At 46.3% G+C, this 23386-nt stretch overlaps 2 protein-coding genes across 3 annotated transcripts; both read right to left on the bottom strand.

Annotated features, from left to right (window-relative positions):
- LOC308172874 (actin-related protein 2) lies at window positions 1–7903 on the bottom strand (the record flags this gene model as incomplete). Of its 2 annotated transcripts, none has more annotated exons than XM_080547824.1 (8): window positions 1–171; window positions 564–696; window positions 2882–3027; window positions 3433–3582; window positions 3691–3827; window positions 5054–5342; window positions 5896–6024; window positions 7856–7903. In XM_080547824.1, the coding sequence occupies 8 exons, from the start codon at window positions 7901–7903 to the stop codon at window positions 1–3; spliced, it is 1203 nt and encodes a 400-aa protein (XP_080403950.1). The 2 variants fall into 2 exon arrangements, with proteins under 2 accessions (XP_080403950.1, XP_080403951.1); XM_080547825.1 differs by having other exon boundaries at window positions 5914–6024.
- A 2534-nt stretch (window positions 7904–10437) lies between these two features.
- On the bottom strand, window positions 10438–14508 carry six7 (SIX homeobox 7; the record flags this gene model as incomplete). Its single annotated transcript, XM_080547535.1, has 3 exons — window positions 10438–10657; window positions 11209–11372; window positions 14098–14508. 3 exons carry the CDS (start codon window positions 14506–14508, stop codon window positions 10438–10440), a joined length of 795 nt encoding a protein of 264 aa, XP_080403661.1.
- Window positions 14509–23386: the final 8878 nt, after the last annotated feature.

The following is a 23386-nucleotide window of genomic DNA, read 5'->3' as shown; positions in this document are numbered from 1 at the left end:
TTATCTCACACCTGTCGACAGTTTGTCCAGAACGCCCAGGCCCTTCTCCAGGTAGTCAGCCCTGCTCACCCAGAACGACTCCTTGTCTTTCATGATGTTGGCCAACACCGCTCCCCCCAGGAACACCATGTGTTTACGCCGTGGAGGGTCCTCAATACGGATCTTAAACTTCTGCAGAGGTGCAGGGAGAGAGAGAGAGAGGGGAGGGGGAAGAGAGAGAGAGGGAGAGAGAGAGAGGGAGGGAGAGAGAGAAAGAGATTAAACATGGAAGACACCTGCAACATTTCTCAACAGTGTGTGTGTGTGTGTGTGTGTGTGTGTGTGTGTGTATGTGTGTGTGTGTGTGTGTGTATGTGTGTGTGTATGTGTGTGTGTGTGTGTGTGTATATGTGTGTGTGTGTGTATGTATGTATGTATGTATGTATGTATGCGTGCGTGTGTGTGTGTGTGTGTGTGTGTGTGTGTGTGTGTGTGTGTGTGTGTGTGTGTGCGTGCGTGCGTGCGTGCGTGTGTGTGTGTATGTGTGTGTGTGTGTGTGTGTGACCCCAGGTGAGTCAGCTTACAGAGAGCTTCTGGGCGTCTCCATCCAGGACCCTCTCCAGGTAGAGCTGCTTGATCTCCCTCTCCAGGCGGGAGGGCAGACCAGGGTACATGGTGGAGCCTCCAGACAGGACGATGTGCTTGTAGAAGTCTGACCTGCAGGGGACAGGAGGCAAATATACAACAGTTAGTTCCAACCAAGTCATTTGATTGGACAAGAGGCATTCCATGAGTGCCGATATACAGTATAACAGCACTGGGACTTTTAACTATGTATCACTCCGCCGCACAGTTGTTCTATTAAATGACCGTTAATACAAAGTAGCTGTTTCATTAATATAGTTGTTTTGATTCACAGATAAGGTGTAGTAATTGATCAGTTCATTACATTCAACATAGCGACCAAATACATGATAGCACAGATCCTATAACTCTAGCAAAGACTCCTAGTGAAGGTCAGTGTGTCCCTAACCTCAGCTTTGTTCAGAAAGCCTGGGGAGGTTTGAGGCAGACATTTGCTACGGAGGAGACTTGTAATGTCCTTGGCTCACTACCAACCAGCACTATAGGCAGCTCAAAACAGAACATAATATATAATACATACATAATATATAATAATGAAACTACTTCAGAAATCCATTTAAAACATAATAGCTTGCCAGCAATGTTAGCTAAATTGATTGGCACTGACTAATTTGCCCTTTTAAAAATAACTAAAAAGGGTAGGGGGGTTGTTGTTGTTTCGAAACATCTCTTCAGCTCAAAGCCAATAAAAATGTGAATACAAAATTGTACAGAGCTCCAAAGGAGGCGTGAAAAACAACATGAAGTATGTTCTGTGCGAGACCAATGTTTCCCAAATGCTGAGTCACAGCTGGTTATATCCTACTGGGTCTCAGGTTGAGACTGAGCTGTGTGGTAGAAACATTGTTTTGAGCATTTAGAAAGAAGGCGATGATGAAGAACCCTGCTGTACCATCTGGATACTATGATGCCAACTCGTGAGCTTAGAATGAGAAGGTTCTATCTCCGTTTAGAATGATAAGGTTCTATCTCCGTTCAGGGTAGTTCAGAGATATTGAGCGTCAAACGTTTTACATTCCATTATGTTTTGTGAGATGGAACCTTTGTATTTTATGAATTACTAACTAAAAAATGTCAACATTTTTTAAAATAACACCACACAGGCATTAATAAACACCTAATGGATCAGATTATGTAAAAAACTAAATTTTGACAAAAATTGAGATAGAACCTTAGATAATTCTAACGTCACGATACTGTCGTTGATGAAGCTGTACATTTCCACTCTCCTTTATGTGACCGCTTGTTTGGTCCCAGGAACATTCGGACTGTTCAGATTCTTTTGAAACTGTTACATACTCTGGAACAGCCCAAGGCTGCAGAGGTAATAAGTATGTTTCTTAATCACCTTCGTTCTTTTCCACTGCGGATGATTGTCTAATGACGTATGGAAAGTAAGGTGAAGATGGTTTTGTAGACTAAGGGCCAATCCCAATTCACCCCTACGGCTTCGTTTTCACCCCTATGGCTTCGTTTTGCGCATTCACGTTTAGGGTAGGGGTGTCCCAATTCATATTTCATCTAGGGGTAGGGGTAAGGGGGAGGGGCTATCCACGGCTTCGTTTCAAGCTATTTCAGGACCAGACTAGCTCACCCGCCCAGGGAGAACTTTAAGTGCCCAAGCCATACATTGCATTCTCGCTGCAGTGACATTGAGCGCAATAAATTCCCAGCCTATGCCAATGGCAAATAACATACCAGTTTAACATACTCAGCTTGCCAAATAACATACGCTGATCAACTCAACTTGTCATCTGTACCTCATTCTTCTTTTTTTTTTTTTTCTCAGATTTTATCCCTTTTTCACCCAATTTGGTAGCCAATTGAACCCAACCTAGCATCCAATTATCCCCTGCCTATTGCGAAGGATCCGCCGCACGACCCCGCGGCCGGCAGTCCCAGAGGAGGCCGCCAGGCAGACTAGCTGACTGGCTCCTCGAGCCCAGCACCTGTTATTCCGGCACCCCGGGGTCGCTGTTGCGCGACGGATCCTTGTCCGGAAATACTCCTATACCGCCCTCGGGAGCGGCCGCCCAATATGCCGCTCCCCGTGTGTGCCCCAGCCATATCCGGATCTGGCGAGCTGGGATTCGAACCCAGTCCCCGGTGGGCAGCATGCACTAGTGGCCAGTGCTTAGACCGCTACACCACCGCGGGGCCTCATTCTTCTTTTGAAGAATCCCATAATACGACTCTATAGGCTTTATGTGGGGTAAATACAATAGAATAACAAGGACCACTAATGTGTGTCTCTGACCTGAGGTCGATGTCAGCAGCATTGATGGTGTTGAACAGCAGCTCGGCCACGCCCGCTCCCTCTATGTTGATGAGGTGAGGCTGGAAGAGGGCCTCCGGAGCTCCGAACCTCTCACCTCCCACCATGATGCTGCGACCGTCAGGGAGCTGGACCAGAGACAGGAAGTCGGACCAGAGACAGGAAGTCGGACCAGAGACAGGAAGTCAGTCTTCCACAGTTAAACAGACATAGAATACAATTCTCATGTCGTGACATTAGAATTATAAGGTTCTATCTCCGTTTTTGTCACAATTGAGTTTTTTACATAATCTGTTAATCTGAAGTAAAAATCATTAGGTGTTTATTAATGCCTGTGTGGTGTTATTTTTAAAATGTTGACATTTTTGAGTTAGTAATTAATAAAATACAAAGGTTCCATCTCACAAAACATAATGGAATGTAAAAACTTTGACGCTCAATATCTCTGAACTACCCTAAACGGAGATAGAACCTTATAATTCTAAGCTCACGACCTATTGATCACATTTATCATGAGAGAGAATAACAGTCACCATGTAAGATTCTACCAGGACGGTGGTCTCTGTGGCCAGCCGCTGCTCCTGCTCTATATTGTAGGCCACGTAACACAGCTTCTCCTTCATCATCCTCACAGTCTCAAAGTCAGCAGAGTGGTTGAAGGCATAGCCCCGGAGCAAGAGCAGCTGAGGCAGAGGGGGGAGACAGAGATGTAAGTAAGTCAAATGTATTTGTATAGCACCTATCCCAGACCATTTTGAATCAAACAAGGATGGAGAGGTGTCATAGCACACCTTGATGAGGTAACGTGTGATGTCACGCCCTGCGATGTCCAGCCTGCGTGTGAGGTGGGGTAGAGAATAGCCCTCGTACACAGGGCAGATATGGGTCACTCCGTCACCTGAGTCCACAACCACACCCGTCAACAAGCCTGTAGAGAAGATCAATTATCAATTAGATTAACAATCAATCAATCAATCAATCAATCAATCAATCAATCAATCACTCTCAAACTCAGCACAGCTCCTTCAAGAGAGAAACCACTTCCTTCTTCCTCTTAACAAGTGTATATGTTACGGTACATGTGGGAAGACGGTACATGTGGGAAAACTAGGGTTAGGGTTAGGTGCTACGTTGATTTGGTCCATGCTGGCATGTCTAACCCTAACCCTAATCCTATCCCTATCCCTATCCCTAACTCTAACCCTAACCCTAACCCTAACCCTAACCTTAACCGTAGCACCCTAGCACCTAACCCTAACCCTAGTTTTCCCACATGTACCGTGTTCCCACATGTACCGTAACATATAGATTATGTGTGTTTAGGATTGACTAAGCTGTGCAGTGCAGCATATCTCTATATCATATTTATGTGGTTTGAGAGATGATTAACATGTAGTTCCAGAAGTGGGTCTGTTTAGGATCTGGTACACTAAGGGTGTGTTCTCACTAGAACATTTGCTTCACTTGAATCGGAGTTTAGGATAAAATTGGCTTTGCTCTGCGTCGTTTGGAGCTGTGAGAACGCGCATTCGAAGTCACTCCCGGAGCAAAGAACCAACGGATGCTCCGCTCGAAAAGGGTGGTTTCGCTCCGGTTAGAAACGACGCATCGAGGCTGTCCATAGGAAAACAACAGCGCATGCGTGTTGATCTGGATAAGAGCGGGACGAACGGGCAATTTAAAAAAATTCTGACCAATCAACTACCACGTCTGTTGCTTCGATTGCGTATGTTAATTCGTTTACACAAAGGGCTGTGAGAACGCAAATCAGAGAAATAATTTATGCAACAATGTTGCAAACTCATCCACTTGCTCCGGGTCCTGATTCACACTTTCATGTGAGAACCTTAGACCTAAGTCCAAGTGCAATGTAGCTGATCTTAAACACGCAGAGCCAAACCATGGCTGTTAAGGCCAATGCACACGGCGTACGATTTTGTCGCACGACAACATTCGATTCTCAATTCACACCAATAAATGAATGAATGTGAATTGAGAATCGAATGTTGTTGTGCGACAAAATCGCATCGCACGCCGTGTGCATTGTCTCATTCAATAACATGGACAACAATGGAATCGAATTCGGCGGTGCAACAAAATCGCACGCCGTGTGCATTGGCCTTTAGTCCAGTCCTCTCATTCTCCTACGGTTACCTTGAGCATATAGAGTGAGCACGGCCTGGATGGCCACATAGATGCTGTGGAACTCGTAGGTCTCGAACATGACCTCCGTGATCTTCTGCCTGTTCTTGAGGGGATTCATGGGGGGCTCCGTCAGCAGAACTTTGCAATCCGGGGGGTTGATGTCCAGACGCTTGGGCCCGAAGGTGTAGTCCCACAGGTGGATCATGTCGTCCCAGGAGCGCACCATGCCGTTGTCCATGGGGTAGGACACCTCCAGGAGGGAGCGGCACTCGCTGGCCTCGTCTCCCACCATCAGGTCCTGAAGGGTGTGAAGGGTGAGAGGTCAGGGATAGTTTGGTTTTATTTTGATAAGATGTGAAGTGAAGTTAAACTTTATTTATATAGCGCCTTTCGTACACGGATGCAACTCAAAGCACTTTACAATGATTGAAAACAAGATTACAGAGATGGGGGGGAGGACACACGAGACAACAGGAAGGGAGGGGAGGGAGGGGTTACATCTTTGCTTCTAAACAAGCATACATGTCAATAACACTAATAATAACTTGCATAACTACATCAAGCTTACACTAATAATAATTTGTATAACTTGTATAACATCTACTTTGCAAGCTTACACACTATGTGTGAGAAAATACATATGCATCTTGCCATGTCACATCAAGAGATTAGGCTGCCTCTGATTTAGGGTTACGGTTAGGGGTCAGACAGTTTTTAGAGATACATTTTATGCGTAGGAAAAGAGCATGGGAGCAGGGGACAACTTTCTGTTTGTCATTGTTGGATGTGTCCAGTAGCAGTTTCCATCCCAGACTCAAACATATAAGGACTGAGGTAGGCCTACACCCTGTCTGTTTCATTGATCTCACCTTAATTTCAATGTTGCCAACTTTGTGGGTCGACCGGATCATTGGCCGACCCACCATCGCCGGGAAGATATGCTCTGGGAAGTTGGAGCCGGCAAATCCACATTTGACAAACTAGGAACCAATGAGAGATTACGTTAGTTTCAATATGAGAGGTTAGGGAAATGTCAATTCAGATAAAGTCCTCATATACTGTGTAGCATTGAAATCAAATATGACAATGCGTGAGTTTAGAATGATAAGGTTCTATCTCCGTTTAGGGCAGTTCAGAGATATTGAGCCTCAAAGTTTTTACATTCCATTATGTTTTGTGAGATGGAACCTTTGTATTTTATGAATTACTAACAAAGAAATGTCAACATTTAAAAAATAACACCACAAAGGCATTAATAAACACCTAATGGATCAGATTATGTTAAATAAAACTCAATTTTGACAAAAATGGAGATAGAACCTTATAATTCTAACGCCACGAATGGAAAATGTCACTCGTACTAGTTACAATTCTGCAAAACGTTTTTCAGTTCAGTATGGGTGTCATAATGAATCATGTTAACAATAAACGACAGTTTGAAGTGCATCCACATATAGGCTAGTAGGAGGTAAAACATTTAATTAGGGGTATTTCATATTACCTGTTTGCCTGCCTGCTGACAACTTTCAAGTTAAATGTCTTAACTTGTCTATGTGGCCAAGACACATTCCATAGCCTGGAGGTGTGTTGTGCATTCATGTCAGGCAGCAGGCACTGGCCACAAGTGGTGTCAGCGTAAAGGCAAGTTACTTCACAGCCACCAATAAATAAGCCTAACAGGTGAGGCACATGCTGCTTTACCTGCCTATCTGTCTATGGAATGCTACTGCGACAGAACAGAACGTTTCAAAAAGGCCAATGTAAAGAGTTGAATAGGGAACTCTCTCTATCCGTGCGTATTCTCTCCTGTTCCTGGTGCAGGCACGTCCAATTACAGCTTACACCACCATGTATGGCAATGAGTGTGAAGCGCTGACAAGTCCAGACAGATGTGTGCAATCTGTGCATAGCGACACACCCCTGCCTTACCTGCCCTGGCTATCGCAACAACTGCTCCATGTTTGCCACATACAGTACAGGCCAAAAGTTTGCACACACCTTCTCATTCAATGCGTTTCCTTTATTTTCATGACTATTTGGTACATTGTAGATTCTCACTGAAGGCATCAAAACTATGAATGAACACATAGGAAGTATGTGTTTAACAATAAAGTGTGAAATAACTCTAAATATGTCTTATATTTTAGATTCCTCAAAGTAGCCACCCTTTGCTTTTTTGTTGTTAATAAAATATATATTTTTTGTTGTTAATAAAATATATAATAATAATATTATATATATATATAATAACATATTATTATTAACACATATTATATTAAATATGATTATTATATATTTTATTAACAACAACAAAGCAAAGGGTGGCTACTTTGAGGAATCTAAAATATAAGACATATTTTTCAGAGTTATCACACTTTATTGTTAAATACATCATTCCTATGTGTTCATTCATAGTTTTGATGCCTTCAGTGAGAATCTACAATGTACCAAATAGTCATGAAAATAAAGGAAACGCATTGAATGAGAAGGTGTGTCCAAACTGTTGGCCTGTACTGTAATAGTGTACTATCAGGTTCTCCCATCGGTGTTAGTAGACTATATTCACTTTTTTACATAAGTATGTATGTACGAGACTGGTGTGGATCGTGTGACACCAGAACACATCTGTAATGGGCAATTAAATGATAGAGGTACGTTGTTCACACGTACATCTCAAAGAATGATTGAACTTGCACTTTCGTCTTCGTGCACAACACAACGTAATTGTTGCACGCCATTCGTGCACGTGCATTCGGTTATTTATAACAAATAAGTTCAATGTCATAACAACTTCATAACCACACTACTTACCCCCGTCCCATTGTCACAGACAACCACCTTCCTGCCTTCGCTGTCCATGTTCCTCTGATGCCGCAGCGCACCTCAAACTATTCTTTATATTCCCTTCTGTCAGGACAGAACAGGCTTCAGGTGGGCAATACAAATGAATACAACAACACTCAATTGTCTTCAAAACATGAGTGCAAACATATGCCTTCACAGTTCACACGCGTGGGACAGCAGGTTGTGAGTTTGGAGGTGTTCCTCTCTCAGATCCTGGAGGTGTGGGTGGAGTCATGGGTGGGGAAGGCTTAGGACAGGACAGGTACTCTGAAAAGTACAGCACAGTGTTTTATTTATAGTAGATAGTGTACATAGCCTTTATTTATAGTAGATAGTGTACATAGCCTTTATTTTTGTCAACCAGCTCTTTTCTCTTTTTTGTTTTACCCTTGGCTCTCTTGTTTTTAGTTTTTCCTAGCACCAGGGGAGCCCCCCCCCCCCTCCTAAATGTCGTTGTACGGTACCTGTACTGTATAAAGGACAATAAAGACCATTCATTCATTCATTCATTCGTACAGGTACTCTGAAAAGTGTTTATTGAAACTGCAGCTTGGTGTAAACCCACTGTAATCAAAGTCAAAGCCATGCACAGCAGATGTTATTCATAGTGCAATGATGAATACACTTAAAACAATTAGATCGCTTCTCTTGATTGAGAGTAAAGCCGGGGTGAATTTTAAGTTTGAACCAACAACATTATTAATATCCCACATCACCTCTCCATCCATCACCCCTGATGGCGCATGCAGTTTCATGAAGATGTGAAGTTTGAGACAATGTGAAGCTATGTGACAATGAAAAGGTTTTCCACAGGTAAATTATGGACTGAACGTAGTTTGTCTGATATCTTGGAAAAGCTGTTTAATTACGGTTGTTCATTCATTGTGTCAGACAGTGCTCTAATTACCTTCAAACGTTGGAAGGCCTCGTCTCACCACCCAAACACAATTACCTGTGTGAAATGATAATGATAATAAGCTGCTTGGTCGATGACTGCGGTTGTTGCTCATTAACTAACTATGAACAAAAAGATGCAGACATTACCATGGTATGTATCAATGTATGTATGTACAATGCCCATTAATTAACATAATCACCACCCCACACATAGAAATTGGAAGAAAATGGTTTCATTTATTCCAAATGTGTACATCAGACATTTACAAAATACTTAGTTTCAATTAATCCTGTGAGGTATGATGTGTATGATTATGAGTATAAGACAGGAGGCAGAAGGCCTATTTGTCACTCAGTTTCTCAGTTTCTGTCCTTAAAGGCAATAGGCACATCATTTTAGTTAAGATCAAGTAGTACTTCACATATCAGTTAACCAGTCCTGCATCTACATATTGTGGGTTTCATTTCCGTCTCTGTTTTGTCTTAGCAGGCGATTCCGGACAACAGTCAAAGGACAGTTTAAAGTTAGGAGTGGTTAGGAAATGGTGATGTTTTCAATACAAAGCAGCATTGTTAGTTACATTGTCATTATATAGTAAGTTCAACTAGCCATTGGACTATGAACAAAATGTGTGTTGGTGGTAGTGTACTATACTTCAGGTAGTGTTTGTGTTGTGTTAGCTTTCTCCATAGTGATGGTCTAGTACAGTACTTCAACGGTAGTCGTTATAAGCAGAACTAAAAGAGGTGAGTGAGACTGTGGTGCCCCTAGTTCCTCCTTAAGGCAGTGAAGTGTGTGTGTGTGTGTGTGTGTGTGTGTGTGTGTGTGTGTGTGTGTGTGTGTGTGTGTGTGTGTGTGTGTGTGTGTGTGTGTGTGTGTGTGTGTGTGTGAGGGGGAGTGCAGGCCTCATGATGGCTCCGATCACTGTTAGTAAGCAGTTCTGCATTCGTGACGACTTATCATTTGAGAACTCGACAGTGAGTCTACAGAAGGCTCATTGTAAGGGGCTTTTCATTGTCAAAAACAAATGAACACATGGGGTATATACAGCTATTATGTAACGAAACATATTACATAAAAAAAGTTCTGGATTCACTCTACGACCATGCTTGTGTGTGTGTGTGTGTATGTGTGTGTGTGTGTGTGTGTGTGTGTGTGTGTGTGTGTGTGTGTGTGTGTGTGTGTGTGCGTGTAGTTCTGTAAATAATGTGCCTGAGAATAGAGAGATAACATGTTATTTTTGCTGACTCGCTGCCCACCTTCTGGTCTGTACCTACAGGACCGTAGTAGTGGCTAGCTCTACAGGTCAGCAGCATTGTCATACTGACTAAACAGTGTACTTCACAGTCATATGTCGTGGTACATTTTAAGTGCATGTGTTTTTTGTGGATGTCCAATCACACCCCCCACCCCCCCGCCCACCCCCTCCCTCCTCCCCGATGTCCTTTAACAACTACTGTACATCAAGTCTTCTCAGTCTCCGCTCCCCTCCTCTCATTTTAGAGCACTTCCGTCCAGAGTGTCCAAACCACAGATAGTTCTAGAATGTCTATGTCTCCTTTTTGTCTCTATTATATCTGTGGTTATGCCTCTGAACTCTGGGTGACCCCCCGGTTGAGGAGGTCAGCGATAGTCTCTCCTCATCTCCTCTTCAGGACTCAAACTCGCTGTCACTGCTGACGGAGATCTCAGGGGTGGAGGCGCCCGTCCCCTGGTGCTCTGTGCCCGTGCTGTAGTCGCTGGCCTCGGGGCTCCCCGGGTAGCGGGAGGGGGAGGCGGCTCCCAGCAGGTGGCCGTGGCCGTGGTGGCGTTCCTGGATGGAACCCTCTGGGGAGCTTCCGGAGGGCCGGTGGGAGGAGTCCTGCTGAAGTCTGAAGTGTAGAGGAAGAGAGAGCGAGAGAGACAAGTCGTGAGCTTAGAATGATAAGGTTCTATCTCCGTTTAGAATGCTAAGGTTCTATCTCCGTTTAGAATGATAAGGTTCTATCTCCGTTTAGAATGATAAGGTTCTATCTCCGTTTAGAATGATAAGGTTCTATCTCCGTTTAGGGTAGTTCAGAGATATTGAGCGTCAACGTTTTTACATTCCATTATGTTCTGTGAGATGGAACCTTTGTATTTTATGAATTACTAACTCAAAAATGTCAACATTTTAAAAAATAACACCACACAGGCATTAATAAACACCTAATGGATCAGATTATGTTAAAAAAAACTCGATTTTGACAAAAATGGAGATAGAACCTTATAATTCTAACGTCACGAAGAGTCTGTGTTTGTTTGACTTTTGTCCTGAGTTAAACCTTCAACAGTTATTAAGCTATGAACACATCATTTTGGAGGTGGTTTTCTCCGCCCCCCAAGGAGACAGGCGCAAACATTTAGGCTAAGTAAGCCTTCCCCTCTTGACCTTGTCTTGTACCTGTTCTTAGCTGACGCTGCCCTGTCTCTCTGCCGCCGGTTCTTGAACCAGTTCCCGACCTGCGTCGGCGTCAGTCCCGTGGCCTGGGCCAGGTGGCGTTTTCGGGACGGGTTTGGGTACGGGTCCTGGAGGTACCACTCTCTGAGCAGACTGCGAGTTCTCTCCTGTGAAACGAATGCACACGACAACACTTAGTTAGTCCCTTGTTTCTTAGTAATCAACAGCTCTTATACAGCTAGCTATCACCCCTAAAAGGCCAATCAAATGTCAGATCTATGTGGGTGGGGCGGCTGTGGCGCAGGAGGTAGAGCCGGCGTCTAATGATCGCAAGGTTGGCAGATCGGCAGGTTCGAGCCCCGGCTGGCCATGTCGAAGTGTCCTTGGGCAAGACACTGAACCCCAAATTGCTCCCAGTGAGCGGTACCTTGCATGGTAGCTTGCCGCCATTGGTGTGTGAATGTGTGTGTGAATGGGTAAATGAGAGGCCATTAGCGCTTTGGATAAAGGCGCTATATAAGTGCAGTCCATTTACCATTTATGTCTCTAATTGCTCCATTGATATCAGTTAGATACATTATATCAGAGGTGGTAAGGCTCTTTTACAGTAAGCCTATGCTGAAAGTAATCTTATTAATCTGGATTTATAGATAGGTCTAATGATAATCTACCTTATAATCATACTTTTTTATACCAGTATATTGGATCAGGATCAGGGGATTATAGTATTGGAGTGGATGGATGCATTAAGATTAGAAGTGGTTTAAAAACAGCCGTTGATTATTTTTGCCTGTGATACCTGACTGTGCCACAGGAGGGCGATGACAGGGACATCATCCCTAAACTCCACAGACAAGACAAGGCATAGGTCACTGTTGAGACCCTTCTCTTTAATGGTCTTGTACTGACTCACCCTTCAACCTTGTAAAACCAGATTATGGGCTATTGAGACATCTTACTTAGTTGTGCCTCTATGGACTTTGTCTGTATCAATGCCACTTGTCTCTGGAGGTTAAGTTGTGGCTACTTGTGTGAGTCATTAGTCTGAAAAGACCTATCCTTCTGACTCTAGAGTTCTTGGATGCATTCAATGGGATTTACACCCTAATTAGGCAATCCATCAACTCATGATCTGAAATGGCTAGGTTGATGTGGAACGTTTAAAACACAGCCCAACACAGTACAGTTCTGCACGGTTAAAGATAAAGTAAAAAAGATAAAGTGTATACTGTATTGTGCATGTTGTTTTCATGTACAGTATCATTTAAGTGGTTCGTTACCATATCCAGCCAAAACTCTGACTGTGCGGTATGCCTAGGTAAACTTGCATATACTATATTAGGAAAATAAATAGACATTTTAAAGATGTCCTTCTTTGTCAAATGAAATTTGATTCATTCTCTGAGCTTATAGGGCCGGTTTCATAGACCAGGCTTAAGCCTAATCCTAGACTAAAAAGCATCTTCAATGGAGATTTTACATTGAAATTGTGATTCAGTCCAGGACTTAAGCCTTGTCTGTGAAACCAGCTCATAGTCTTAGAAAGATAACCGACCGCTGATGTAAAAAGACCACTGCCTTTGCTCATCGCCACACACCTCTGAGGAGGCTAGTGTGTGTAGGTGACTGCAATGAGAGATAACAGCTCAAGAGTAGAATGGCAGCTTAGTACTACAGGTGGTCTTGACAGGAGAGGCTTATCTGGCTAGGTGTATGGCTGCATGCCCTGTGGCTGCGTGGTCCGCATGAGGAGGCTCATGTGAGGCTTACAACCATGGTAAATGGACTGCACTTATATAGCGCCTTTATCCAAAGCGCTTTACAACGGCCTCTCATTCACCCATTCACACACACATTCACACACCAATGGCGTCAAACTACCATGCAAGGCGCCGGCCCGCTCACTGGGAGCAATTTGGGGTTCAGTGTCTTGCCCAAGGACACTTCGACATGTGGCCAGCCGGGTCTCGAACCGCCGATCTGCCAACCTTGCAATCATTAGACGGTGGCTCTACCTCCTGCACCACAGACGCCCCAAAAGAAATATGAAAGAAATATGTTATCTCAATGATATAATAAAGGCTTCATGAATGACTCACAGGCTGGGACTAGATGCAAAAGTTGAAAATTGTTTGGATTCAATAAATATGTTGTTTTTAATCAACCTTAGGTTCAATTGAATGGCATGTATGTCATCAAGATTCCGTTTAAGTATGTCTATATGCTCGTCAGTCAGAGCAAAGTAAAAAGTTGTTTATAGTAGGTTTGTGATATAGGCTACCCTTTCATAGCGTATTGACTCCCTGTTTTGCTTTAGATTCAGTGGCATTATGTTTTAATTTGCTGGTCGCTGCTATTGCACACATTACTCCTCTGACACGAAGTTGCCTCTGACCTTGTTACAGGACATTGACCCTAAAAGTTGCCTTAATAACAGTGCTAGAAAAACGTTAATGGGGCTTTATGTCATTATAGACTTAAGTGCTCATATAGGGTATGCCTTTATAGACCACAGAGCCCTGGCTGGGTTGCCCCCTTTCAGATATGTGAGTGTCACCCAAATATTGAAGTGTAATTATTAAGATAAAGTCATTGTCTGAAGTCCTCCCGCATCAATATTATTATTATTAACAATGGCCCTGGGCCTGAGCTGGATTACTCTTCCTGCTACGAATGGTGGACTGATGATTTACATGCTTAGTATTCAAATGTATTGATTGTAAGACGCTTTGGAATAAGGCGTCTGCTAAATGCCAAAAATGTAAATGTAAATGTCAATAGCCAGTTCATGCGTAAAATGTGTTGGGTGGGTCAATATGATCTAAATCATCACTAATAATGTGCAGAGCTAAGAAAATGATAATTATTTCACTCACTTACTTGGTGTCTCACCTTAAAGCAGTGCGTCTTCTGCTCCCCGTCCCAGATGGTGCGGGGCAGGGGGAACTTCTTGCGTATGCGGTACTTCTCCACCGGTCCCAGGGGCCGTCCCCGGAGCCGCTCCGCCTCCCGGTAGTGCGCGTCCAGCCACAGGTCCTGGAGTTTGGCGTGGGACTCGCGCGTAAAGCGGTGGCTCTGGAGGATCTGGTACAGGGCCTCGAAGTTCCCCCCGTGGAAGGCCACCAGAGCTCGGGCGCGCATCACCGACTCGTGCCGGTTGAGGGTCTCCCCGGCCGAGCCAGGCACGGCGGCTGATGGCAGGGACCACAGAAAGCGACCCAAACGTTCAATGTCACCGGTCTCCTCCAGGTTCTCGCACACTCGAGCCACCTGCTCCGGCGTGAACATCGGTAGTGGGAACATGATGTCTCCGAAATCTCGTTCTCAGATTGCAGATTGTCAACGAAGAAAGTAGAGTAATTGAATTGTCCTAAAGAAGCGTTATCCGTGCGCTAAATGTACGCATTTTAATGGTGCGTAATTCTATAACGGCAGTCAAACGCGAGCAGTTAAAGTTAGGTTTGCCTGAATAATCTGAAACCCAATTCAGTTTAGCCTACAGACATTTTTGTGAGACAAAACAACAATATCTGATATCTCAGATTGCAATCAACGAAGAAAGAAAGTAGTAGTAATCTATTGTCCTAAAGAAGCGTTATCCGTGCGCTAAATGGATAGAACATTACGGTGGTCATACCATTTTGGTACATGGTGCGTAATTCTATAACGGTATAGTCAAACGCGCAGAAAAGTTAGGTTTGCCTGAATAATCTGAAACCGAGTTGTCAGTTTACAGACATTTTTGTAAGACAAAACAACAATATATGATATCTGCGAATTCCCTATGTAATTTTCTTTCTGTCTTTTTCCAGGTTGCGACCGGGCCAGGTTCTCCCGAGTTTGTGCTATAATAAAGATAGACCGGCTGAAGTCAACCTGTATTTAAAGCTCAATACAATTAGCATCTTTGTGGTTGTTTTGAGAGGGATTATACGCCCCGGTCATTAGCCACTTAGCGGGGGGTAGTGTGTATAGAGGTGACTGCATGGCTGATCAGCTTGTTTGGCTTATATACCCAAGGGAAACATTGACTGCCAGGATGATTGCTATTAAACAAGGATATTTAATTGGTCTGATCTGTTCCAAATCCATTTCAGGGAAGGAGAGTGTCAAGAAAATAATGAAGCACATGACACGTTCTTGAAAGAGAGTAGCACTTGAAACACTTTATGTGACATTACGTGACGTTAGAATTATAAGGTTCTATCTCCATTTTTGTCAAAATTGAGTTTTTTTTACATAATCTGATCCATTAGGTGTTTATTAATGCCTGTGTGGTGTTATTTTGAAAATGTTGACATTTTTGAGTTAGTAATTCATAAAATACAAAGGTTCCATCTCACAGAACATAATGGAATGTAAAAACTTTGACGCTCAATATCTCTGAACTGCCCTAAACGGAGATAGAACCGTATCATTCTAAACGGAGATAGAACCTTATCATTCTAAACGGAGATAGAACCTTATCATTCTAAACGGAGATAGAACCTTATCATTCTAAACGGAGATAGAACCTTATCATTCTAAACGGAGATAGAACCTTATCATTCTCAGCTCACGATTAGGTGATACTTTGGGTAGTTTGAAGATATGTAAAGTAGGCTTTTTTTATGACGTAAAGTTAATCAATTTCGCCATTATTATTGGCTGCAGATTAGGCAGTATCTACCATCTATTTAAGACATGCATACATGGATTCTCTTTGATTAAGCCTACAGATGACAGACAGATCACTGCGCTCCGTTTTTAATGAGGATTGGATCTCACTGTCAAGGGCTCCTGTGCTTAGGCCATGACAACCTGTAGCATGTTAAGTGTAGGCTCAACAACAAACTAATACCCTGTTAATTAAACTGGACAAGGGTTAGGCTATGCCATATCCACCTGGACTTATTAGGGCATAACTTCCTCTTAAGCATCTGTGTCACCACTCAACCTGGTCTCACACGGCAGACGTCAGGATTCGATTCGTTCGTATCCAAACGTCGAATTCCGACGCGAATTCCGACGTGACATTGGGGAAGCTCGTTCTGAAAGCGCAGGGGTGCGCCTAATACGACTAGACCCTTATTATTATTGTTATTATTATTATTATTATTATTAATAATAATAATACCTTTTTTTATTATGCTTGCATAATTTTCCAAAACGGTTGCTGTTTTTTTAGTGAGGAAATGTGAGTTGAGTCCAGTAGTAGGCTGCATAATGTTATATTTATTATATACTGTATATAATTATATATTATAAATATACAGTGGGGTGCAAAAATGTGGGCACCCCTAGTCAAAATGCCTTTTTACAATTAATATCGAAGTGAAAAGAAGCAAACACAACCTCTAAATGGTACAAAGTTAAACATGACACATTTCATCACATTTTACAGTATACCTTTTACACTTTCCCCCCCCCCCCCCCCAAAAAATAATAAAACAAGGGAAAGGCCTTGAGGTGAAAGGTCACCACCGGAAATGGGATATAAAAAAAAAAAAAGCGCCAGGAAGTGACTCTCGAGCAGAAGTTTCCCGCACATTCTCCGCGAAGCTTCTCTTGCAGCCATCAAGACGTCGCGGTGACAGAATTAACATAATTAATTGAAAGTAAGTTCATCACACTGATTTTGGCGACATTCCCACTAGATACAATACAATATTAACTATAGTACAATAGTTAACAACAGTTACAACCGTCTGTCGAATTGTTCCTGTATGTTATAGGCACTTTTTTTTTGCTTTTCAACATGCTAGTTAGCTAACTACGTTAGTGTCGCTAGCTAGCGTTAGCACACTTCCCTACCTAGCTAGCTATGTTGAATGCACTTGTTGTAAGTCACTTTGGATACAAGCTTCTGATAAATGACTGTGAAGTAATGCTAGCTGTCCATATATTTTCTGTTTTATGTGCAATAGCTAATGTTATAACAATGTATAAGCTAGCTAATGTGTGACTGAGGCTGTGTTCGAAATGGCATACTAGCATACTGCATACTAGCATACTGCATACTAGCATACTCAATGAGTATATACTGCATACTAAATTCATAATAAGTATGCCAATACCAGCCGACCGAAAATCTAGTATACATTTCTTGCATACTCAAATTTCACATAATCTACAGTGTGAACGAACTGCATACTCAAAATCTAACGTCATATCTAGTATGAGTAGTATGCTAGTATGCCATTCCGAACACAGCCCGAGTCACTTCAACCTAGCTAAAGAGAAGCACCGAAAAGGAACGGTACTTTAACACGACTAACCGACCGGCGGATGTCAGCCCAGACCGTGGCCCTGTCAGACAACAACACGGTCCGAATGAAACAAGGGGTCAAGAGACTGAGCGTTTAATGAACTACCGAGACGTTTTTATCCGGTGTGAGTTGTCACTCCGTCGCACTGACAACTCCTCTACCGGGAGTTCAACACCGATAAGCGGGTCAATTGACACATAGATTGATTGATTGAAAACTTTATTAGAAGATTTGCAGAAGTAGGTACATGAAAGTACATATTACATACAAGGTCAACTAAAAGGATAAAAACCCAAGAAAGCCACTGGCTTATTTCAATTGGGGTCCTTGATTTTCAATTCATCGTTAATAGCATGAAGCGCTCACGGGTGATCGCGTCTCTCACACGTCTGCGTCGCTGCACTTAACTCAAAATCGTCCTACCACCTGTAGCCACGTTGACTATCACCTTTGTGGCTTTCTGGTTAGCTGAATTAAGTCCAAGAGGAAGGTATTTAACCGAACTGTACAATGTAAGTACAATTTGGCCATTCAAACACTCTTGGGGACTAAGTGAATTAGGAAGGAAGACTCGTTTTTTTTGCTGGCTAATGTTGTCTAGCTGCATCACTTCAACCACAAGCTTACAGTATATTGTAATGAGCTATTACAAAACATTTATAAGCATTTAATTAATACAGTAATTAAAATGTATTAAAAGTGTTTCAGTCAGGAGCACACATCTTATTTATTTTTTTAAAATATAAGATGGTAATATAATTAGGCATGGCAAATTTGGATGGCTCCAGTCTTTTCTAAATTCTAAATTTGAGAGCTCCCATATATCTGTTATGGTAGCACTAGCAAAAGAGTCAAGTGTGGCAGAACCCCAGAACAGACGGACACAAGAGGCAAACTAACAATAAAAGGATTTATTAAAATGATGGACAAAAGAATAACCTACTCTAACGGGGCCTAAGTGGGGGGAATGTGTGGATGCCAGAGAACTGGATAATGTAAATGAGGTGTGAGTGGGACTGTACTCTATGTGTCTGGATGTGAGTGTCTAGCGTGCAAAACTAGTGTGGTGTAGATATGTAGATGAGTGAAGTGTTGAAATATGTACGTGTACTAACCAGTCCAGAGCAGAGAGGGGGAATAGTCGGCAGGCAGGCAGACGGGGGGGTTAGGCAGGAGGAGTAGGCGGCAGGCAGGCAGGGGGTTAGGCAGGAGGAGTAGGCGGCAGGCAGGCAGGGGCATAGGCAGGAGGGGTGGTCGTTAGGCAGGCAGGGACATAGGCAGGAGACGTAGTCGATAGGCAGGCAGGGGGTCTAGGCAGGGGGAGGCAGGTTCCTTTGGGGAGCGAGGATCAACAAAGAAAACAACTAAGGTTAGCAAAATAACAAACAAACAAAACTCTGAAGTGAAACTACTTGAACGAGAATAGACAACAGGGAGAGCCAAACTACTAACCACATGGGTCAAAATAATCAAGCGTCGGAGGAAGGTTTCTGGGGCTTCTTATAGGGCTGCCTCCTCCTGAGTTGATAGCTGGACCCAGCTGTCTCCACTTGAGCCTGATGAGGCTCAACGAGCGCCAACGAGGCAGGAGGGGGCGGAGCCGATGAGGGATTCACAACAGTACCCCCCCCCTTAGGGGAGGCACCTGACGACCGTCCTGGAGCGTCCGGGTGGGCCTGATAGAAATCCTCCAGGAGTGTGGGGTCGGCGAGGTAGGATGGGGGCACCCAGCTCCGGTCTTCGGGGCCGTAACCCACCCAGTCCACCAGATACTGGAACCCCCGTCCCCTACGGCGGACAGCCAGTAGGCGGTCAACCGTCCACACCTGGTCGCCATCCTTCAGGACCCGGGGAGGTGGGGGGGCTGGAACGGGGGGGGACAGGGGGCTAGTGGAAACAGGCTTGAGGAGGGACACGTGAAATACTGGGTGGACCGAGAGCAGGGGGAAGGTTTAATCGAACCGCTGCGGGGTTAATAATCCGGTCAATAGTGTAGGGCCCAACATAACGGGGATTTAGCTTACGGGAGGAGGTCTGGGCGGTCTGGAGGGGCAGGTCCCGGGCCAACAACCAGACCTTCTGGCCGGGACGATAGGCCGGGGCTGGCACCCTCCGCCGGTCGGCACAGCGACGGGACCGCTCAGCGGCCCGCAGCAGAGCGGTCCGGGTGGTCCTCCAGATGCGCCGACACCGGCGGAGGTGGACCCTGGTGGACGGGACTGCCACCTCCAGCTCCTGTTGGGGAAAGAGAGGAGGTTGATAGCCCAAGGAGCATTCAAAAGGGGACATACCCGTGGCGGAGCTCTCCATGGTGTTGATGGCATACTCCACCCATGGTAGGTACTTGGCCCAGGAGGCGGGGTTGCTGGTGGTGACACAACGCAGGGCTGCCTCCAGGGCCTGGTTGGTCCGCTCGGCCTGTCCGTTGGACTGCGGATGGTATCCAGAGGTGAGGCTGACCGAGGCCCCAATTCCCTTACAGAAGGCCTGCCACACCTTGGAGATGAACTGGGGGCCCCGGTCGGACACAATGTTGTGGGGAATGCCGTGAAGCCTCACCACATGGAGCGTGAGGAGGTCAGCAGTCTCGGCCGCGGAGGGGAGCTTGGGAAGGGCGACAAAGTGGACAGCCTTGGAAAACCTGTCCACAATGGTTAGGATGGTGTCCTTACCCTTGGATAAGGGGAGCCCCGTAACGAAGTCTAAAGCGATGTGGGACCAAGGACGACCGGGGATAGGGAGGGGACATAGGAGGCCCGAAGGAGGACGATGGGAGGCCTTACTCCGGGAGCAGATGGTGCAGGCACCCACAAACTCCTTAACGTCCCCCCGGAGTGTGGGCCACCAAAAACGTCGGCTGATAAACTCCGCTGTCCAGTGGGAGCCAGGGTGGCAGGCAAAGTGACTAGAGTGCCCCCACTCTAGCACTTGCGGCCGGACAGTGGAGGGAACAAAAAGTCTGTGCCGGGGTCCGGTACCTGGGTCCGGCACGCTGGGCCTGTCTGACCACCGACTCGATGGCCCAGGTGACGACACCTACCACCCGGGTAGGGGGGGAGGATGGTGTCTTGGGTCACCGGCATATCCGGGGACTCCCCCGGGAACAGCCGGGAGAGGGCGTCCGCCCTGACGTTCTTTGACCCCGGGCGGTAGGTGAGGGTGAAGTCGAATCGGCTGAAGAACAGGGCCCAGCGTGCCTGTCTAGGGTTAAGCCTTTTTGCCGTCCTCATATAGGTCAAGTTCTTGTGGTCAGACCACACAAGGAACGGCAGCTTAGCCCCCTCCAGCCAGTGCCTCCACTCTCCGAGGGCAGCGTGGATGGCCAGCAACTCCTTGTTGCCCACATCGTAGTTCCTCTCGGCAGGGTCAAACCGGCGAGAGTAGTAGGCACACGGGTGGACCTTCTGGTCCTCCTCCGACCGCTGGGTGAGAACGGCCCCGACGCCCGTGTCTGAAGCGTCTACCTCCACGATGAACTGCCTGGCTGGATCCGGGTGGGCCAACACCGGCGCGGTCGTAAAGAGGCCCTTCAGGGTGGAGAAGGCCGCCTCAGCCTCAGGGGTCGAAGAGAACGGGCGAACAGTGGAGGTACAAGCAGTGAGAGGGGCCGCCACCTGGCTAAACCCCTTGATGAACCGCCGGGTAAACCCGGCGAACCCGAGGAAGCGCCGGAGTTGTGTTCGGTCGGTGGGTCGTGGCCACTCTGCCACCGCTTTAATCTTAGCCGGGTCGGCGCGCATTTGCCCTTCTTCCACGACGTTACCCAGGTACGTCTTCTTCTTCGGCGTATGGGTAGTTGTTTTTCCTCTCCACTCCACCAGGCTCGGGGCCGAGGGGCTACCCTTTTACCACCCCGAGACCTGGTTGAGGGGCTCACCCGGGCTATATTTCTGGACACCCCTCCAGAAGCCACGTCATCGTCTCGTCATCTAATACCGACAGACCATGCAATATGACAACCCTAGTTGACTATCTGTGCAGTATAGTACAGTGGATTGTGTACATAGCCTCTATTGATGTAAACCAGCTCCTTATCTTCTTGTGATTTTATGCATCTATGCTTTTTCCAAAATGTGTTTCTTTTTCCTTTCTTAAACACCAGGGGAGCCTCCCCTCCTAAATTTCGTTGTTTGGTACCTGTACTGTAACAATGACAAATAAAGTCTATCTATCTATCTATCTATCTATCTATCTATCTATCCCGTTGGGTGGGTGGTACACCGGGCAATCCAGGATAATATGGTCTGCGGTTTGGTCCTCTGCGCCACACTCGCACGACGCATTTGGGGCCAAGCCCCTCACCCGGGCTGGTGTTCGGCAGCAGCCGGGGGAGAGGTCTGCTGACCTCGAACCCAGAATACTGCAGCTGAACACCGAAGGACTAACCCAGGTACGTCACAGAGGAGGAGTGGAAGACGCATTTCTCCGCCTTGACGAAGAGACGATTCTCCAGGAGCCGTTGTAGGACCAGGCGCACGTGTTGGTGGTGTTCCTCCATGGTCGGGGAAAAGATCAGGATATCATCCAGGTAAACAACCACGAAAACATTTATCATGTCCCTCAGCACGTCATTGACCAGCTCCTGGAAGACTCCGGGGGCATTGGACAGGCCAAAGGGCATGACCAGGTACTCGAAGTGACCGAGGTGGGTGTTGAACCCGGTCTTCCACTCGTCCCCCTCCTTGACCCTAACCAGATGGTAGGCGTTGCGGAGGTCAAGTTTAGTGAACACCCGGGCGTGAGTGAGTGGCTCGAAAGTGGAACTCATAAGGGGGAGTGGGTATTTATTCTTAACAGTGATGGTGTTTAAACTACGAAAATCTATACAGGGCCTCAGGCCACCATCCTTCTTCGCCACAAAGAAGAAGCCCGCCGCGAGGGGGGAAGACGATGGTCGAATTACACCCGAGGCTAGGGACTCGGCTATATAATTGCGCATTGCCTCCTTCTCCGGGACCGAGAGCTTGTAGAGACGACCCTTGGGAAGGGCTGCCCCGGGAAGGAGGTTGATGGGACAATCATACGGCCGGTGAGGAGGAAGTGAAAGGGCGCGGTCCTTACTAAACACCATGGCCAGGTCAAGATACGTAGAGGGGACACCAGTGAGGTCCGGGGGAGAGACTAAGGGCCTGGGACCGCTGGACGGAGAGAGGGCGGAGCGTAGGCAGTTGGCATGACAGGGGATGCTCCAGCCCAAAATCCGTCCAGTGGTCCAGGAGATGTGGGGATCGTGTCTCTCCAACCACGGCCTACCTAATACTAGGGGTGCAGTGGGGGCGTGGAGGACAAGAAAACGTGCCGTCTCGACGTGATTACCGGACATGGTGAGGGTGAGGGATTCAGTGCTATGCGTGATCCTACCTAAGGGCCTCCCATCGATGGCTTGGGGGAACAAGGCATGGTCGAGGGGAACGAGCGGGATGCCGGCCTGCCGAGCGAGGGTGATGTCCATCAAGCACTCGTCGGCCCCGGAGTCAATGAGGGCGCCGGCAGAAATGGACTCCTCACCCCAGGAGAGGGTGGCTGGGAACAGCCGGTTGTGGTTCTTGATGGGTTGGGGGATCGAGGCACGGCTCACCAAAAACCCCTCCTTTAGCGAGCCGGGTCTTTTGGCCGCGCCGGGCAGGTTCGGAGGACGTGTCCGGGTCTTCCGCAATACAGGCACAGCCCGCCCCGCATTCTCTGCTCTCTCTCTTCCTGAGAGAGGCGGGACCGGCCGACCTGCCTGGGCTCCTCCGCTGACTCAGAGGTGGACGGGGCTGGGGAGAGCATGGGAACCCGAGGGGGCAGGGCCGAGTGGGCGGCCGCAAAACGGGGGAGAGAGGACGTGCGGCTGGGGACCGAGTGAGGGGGCCCCACGGCGCGTTGGCTGCGCTCCTGGCGGCGCTCCCGCAGGCGCTCATCCATTTGTAGGGACAAGGTGACCAGTTCTT

This window comes from Nansenia antarctica, assembly GCF_963989245.1.
Source record: "Nansenia antarctica genome assembly, chromosome: 17".
In the NCBI taxonomy this organism is placed as follows: Eukaryota; Metazoa; Chordata; class Actinopteri; order Argentiniformes; family Microstomatidae; genus Nansenia; species Nansenia antarctica.
The sequence above is the reverse complement of the archived record's forward strand: the minus strand, read 5'-3'. Positions and strand labels throughout refer to the sequence as shown.